The sequence below is a fragment of the Gossypium hirsutum genome, chromosome A06 (assembly GCF_007990345.1).
Source record: "Gossypium hirsutum isolate 1008001.06 chromosome A06, Gossypium_hirsutum_v2.1, whole genome shotgun sequence".
Lineage (NCBI taxonomy): Eukaryota > Viridiplantae > Streptophyta > Magnoliopsida > Malvales > Malvaceae > Gossypium > Gossypium hirsutum.
Genome location: NC_053429.1, coordinates 33,551,447 through 33,556,256, shown reverse-complemented (window position 1 = coordinate 33,556,256; position 4,810 = coordinate 33,551,447). Strand labels below are relative to the sequence as shown.

Below are 4,810 nucleotides of genomic sequence, written 5' to 3'. Positions count from 1 at the left end.
AACCCTAATTCTTTCCTAAAGCCCACAACTCAGAATTTTAATAAAACCCAACTCTTAATTGTAACTTGTAGCAAAAATAATCCCATCGCCACTGCAGGGAATCAAACCCCTGACCCTAAGCGTATTCCCTTGCCACTTAACCACTAGACCAGCAGACCCATTCTGTTAAGTTTTTACCCATAATTCATTATAAGCCCACTGACCCTAAGTCAGGCTTTATTCACTAATAATAAAAAAACTAAAAATAACTCAAAACATAGATTCAGACACTTCCAAGCCCAACACTTACAAAAGCCGAAACTACAGAAATTTGGGGCATTACAACTCTACCCCTTAAAGAAAATTCATTCTCGAATTTTACCTGATCAGAAAAGGTGAGGATACCGCTGACGCATCAAATCCTCTGGCTCCCAAGTACCCTCCTCAGTGCTATGATTCCGCCACAACACCTTCACCAAGGGAATAGATTTCCTACGCAGAATCTTAACGTCACGATCTAAAATCTGAACTGGCTCCTCCTCAAACGTCAGATCTAGTCTAACCTCAATCTCCTCTACAGGCACAATGTGAGTAGGATCGGAGTGATAGTGTCTCAACAACGATATGTGAAATACGTCATGTATACGATCCAACTCTAGAGGAAGCTCCAGCTGATATGTGATTGGTCCCACTCGCTTCAGAATTCGATACAACCCAATAAATCGAGGACTCAATTTGCCTTTACGACCGAACCTCAGAACCTTCTTTCATGGCGAGACCGTAAGAAAAACCATGTCTCCCACAGAATACTCGATGTCCTTTCTTTTCAAATCCGTATAGGACTTCTGTCTATCAGAAGCCGCTTTCAGTCGATCACGAATCACGTAGACCTTATCCTCAGTCTCTGATACTAACTTCGGACCCAGAATATGTCGCTCACCTAACTCAGTACAGTACAAAGGAGTACGACACTTACGACCATAAAGTGCCTCGTACGGTACCATCTGAATACTAGATTGATAGCTGTTATTGTAAGTGAACTCTGCCTGACACAACCCCTCAACATATCCTCCAATATCTGAATCACCCCCTCTGACTGACCATCTGTTTGACGATGAAAAGTAGTACTGAAATCTAGACAAGAACCCAAAACTTCATGAAGTTTCTGCCAAAAATGAGACGTAAAACGAGGATCCCTATCGAAGATGATCGAAACAGGAACCCCATGCAACCTCACTATCTCAAAAATGTAGAGCTCAGCCAGCTTTTGCAAGGAGAAGTCTATCCTAACAGGATGAAATGTGCACACTTGGTCAATCGATCCACGACGACCCACATAAAATCCTTCTTAGTGGGTGTGTTAGAAGCAACCCAATAACGAAGTCCATCGTTACTCGCTCCTATTTCCACATTGGTATCCTTACTGGCTGCAGCAAACCCGAAGGTAACTGATGCTCAGCCTTAACCTGCTGGCAAGTCAAACAATGAGCAACAAAGTCTGTCACCTCACTTTTCAACCCTGGCCACTAGTACAACTCTCGGAGATCCCTATACATTTTGTTGCCCCCAGGATACATAGCGTAAGGGATACTATGTGCCTCCCTCAGAATCGACAACCTCAAATCTTCATCATTAGGTACACAAATCCTATCTCGGAAATGCAACACCCCATCACTATCAATCCTAAAATCAGTGGTTGTTCCAACCTCAACCTGATGGAATCGCAACTCAAAAGACTTATCTCCCAACTGCTTATCATTAATCTGATCCAACCACGTTGGTTTAACCTGCAACTCAGCTAGAAGACTCTCATCGTCATAAAGACTCAGTCGAGCGAACATCGCCCGCAAGTCGGTCACCCTACAACTTAATGCATCCGTCACCAAATTGGCTTTATCCGAATGGTACTCGATAACGCAGTCATAATCCTTAAGTAGCTCCACCCAGGGATGCCGTCTAAGATTTAACTCCTTCTGAGTGAGGAGATACTTGAGGCTTTTGTGATCAGTGTAGATGATACACTTTTCACCGTACAAGTAATGCCTCCAGATCTTAAGAGTAATAACCACCGTTGCCAACTCCAAATCATGCGTCATATAATTAGCCTCGTGAGTCTTGAGTTGACGAGATGCATATGCGACCACTTTACCATCTTGTATCACGATGCAACCTAAACCCACATGTGACGCATCACTGTAAACCACGAAATCCTTGCTAGACTCAAGTTATATCAGAACTAGAGCTTGAGTCAAGACTGTCTTGAGCTTCTCAAAACTCTCCTGCTGAACGTCCTTCTAAAAAAAGGGAACTCCCTTACGCAGTAACTTAGTCAATGGCACTGCGATCAACGAGAACCCTTCTATGAAGCGTCGGTAATAACCTGCCAGTCCCAGAAAACTGCGAATCTCCAACACACTCTTCGACTGTTTCCAATCGAACACAGCCTCAACCTTATGAAGTTCCACTCTAATCCCCTCTGCAGAAACTAAATGTCCCAGAAATGTCACTTCTCGAAGCCAGAATTCACACTTACTAAACTTCGCATATAGCTGTTTCTCCCGAAGAATCTGCAGAACCATCCACAGATGCCTATCGTGCTCATCCTCCGTCCTACAGTATACCAAGATGCCATTGATGAACACTACCACAAACTGATCTAAGTAGGGCTGGAACACTCGATTCATCAGATCTATGAACGCCGCTGGTGTATTAGTCAACCCAAAAGGCATAACTAGGAACTCGTAATGTTCATACCGAGTCTTAAATGCCGTCTTATGCACATCGGCCTCCTTTACTCTCAACTGATGATATCCTGATCGCAGATCGATTTTAAAGAGCACGGAAGCCCCTCTGAACTGATTAAATAAATTATCTATCCTCGGAAGTGGGTATTTATTCTTATTTATCAACTTATTCAACTGATGATAGTCGATGCACATCCTCATCGTACAATCCTTCTTCTTTATGAACAAAACCGGTGCTCCCCGTGGAGACACACTAGGATCAATAAACCCACGATCTAACAGCTCCTAAATTTAAGCCTTCAGTTCTGGCAACTCCTTCGGTGCCATTCGATAAGGGGCGATTGATATCGGAGCTATACCGGGAATCAATTCTATGCCAAAGTCTACCTCACAACTCAGAGGCAATCCTAGTAATTCCTCTAGAAAAACATCTGGAAAATCTTTCACAGTATGGATGTCCTTAATCGAAGAGTCCACAGAATCAAAAACACTGATGTAGGCCAAGTATGCCTCACATCCTTTCCTAACCAGCTTCTCTGCTACCAATGCAGATACCACATTGCTCAGATAATTCTGTCGTTCTCCAATCACGACTACTTCATTATCTTTCTCGGTTCTCAGAACCACCCTCTTTTCAGCACAATCTAGACTTACACGATGCTTCACCAACCAGTCCATACCAAGAATTAAGTCGAATTCCCCAAATGGAAGTTCCATCAGATCAGCCAAAAATATTATCCCTTGGACTTCCAAAGAAACGTCCCTGAACAACTTACTAACCCTAATGGTCTGCCCCAACGGACTCACCACAGAAATATCACTAGAAGTACTTTCATGTGAAATCCCCAAGGTCTCAGACACAGAACATGCAACATAAGAATACGTAAAGCCTACATCTATCAGTGCGACATAAGGTACATTAAGAGTAAAAAACGTACCCGTGATGACGTCTGGAGCATCTCCATCTTCACGATGACGTGCGGCATGGACAAGTACAGGCTGCCTCGCCTCAGTCAGCCCAGCACCCCTGCCAGGTGCTCTTTGACCTTAACCCATACTGTTACCACCCCTAGCTTGTCCTCGGCCCCTAGGTTGCTGTTGTACTCTTCTCGACGGTTGCGCAGTCTCAACAACCAGAACTTGCACCTGATTAACCCTCAGTGGAAAATCTTTAACTCGATGCTCAGTCGATCCACACCTCAAACAAGCGCCAGTAGATCTCCAACACTCGCCTGGATATCATCTATTACATAGCTGATAGATCACCCCCAGCAAGTGCAACAGTAGGCCCAACTCTAACGGACCTGTCAGTCCTGACCTTTTTCTTAGGCCTCATCCCAGAACCAGTAGGCTCAGAATCCCTCTTAACTTTCACTTTCTCACGATTTTGGCACTCAGAGCGCTTCATCTCCTCGGCTATCTTGGCCTTTTCAACCAAGACTGAGAAATCTCGCTCTCTCTAAGGAGCTATCAGAACTCGCAAACTATCACGAAGACCATCCTCAAATCGAACACAGCGCTCATACTCATTCGTCACCATGCCCCTTACATAGTGACTCAGCCTAAGAAATTCAGCCTCATACTCGGCCACTGAACAGTCTCCCTGAGTGAGATTCAGAAACTTACGTCGCCTAGCATTAGTGTAGCTAGCTCCCACATACTTACTCTGATAGGTGGTCTTAAACAAATCCCAAGTCAACCTATCAGGCTGAGTACCCTCCTTAACGGTCAACCACCACTGGTATGCCTCATCGCGAAGCAAAGACACAGTCTCCTTGAGCTTCTACTCATCGGTAAAATCCAAAGCATCCATTATACACTCTACGGCCTCCATCTAATACTCGACAACACTCGGAGCAATTTCAGCAATGCCCTTAAATATCTCAGCCTGATTCGACCAGAGTCGTCCTGTAACCGACCCACGGCCTCTAGATCCAACATTAGCCCTAGCGACCCTCTCCAAAATTCATAGCATGGCCTGGGACAATGCGTCGTCCCTAGCTACACAGTATTCAGACTCAGCGCTAGCCTTAGTGACATGTGACACCGGCATCTCGCTAGTGTCCAAATTAGGGATCGTATCAGAT

General features: G+C 44.6%; 1 protein-coding gene across 1 annotated transcript; it reads right to left on the bottom strand.

Moving 5' to 3' along the window:
- Positions 1-365: 365 nt before the first annotated feature.
- LOC107895648 (uncharacterized) lies at positions 366-4,131 on the bottom strand. Its single transcript, XM_016820896.1, has 10 exons — positions 3,974-4,131; positions 3,083-3,750; positions 2,734-2,791; positions 2,513-2,589; positions 2,297-2,455; positions 2,049-2,149; positions 1,513-1,952; positions 1,133-1,265; positions 870-1,025; positions 366-740 (listed from the first exon to the last, which is right to left on the bottom strand). The coding sequence occupies exons 1-10, from the start codon at positions 4,129-4,131 to the stop codon at positions 366-368; spliced, it is 2,325 nt and encodes a 774-aa protein (XP_016676385.1).
- Positions 4,132-4,810: the final 679 nt, after the last annotated feature.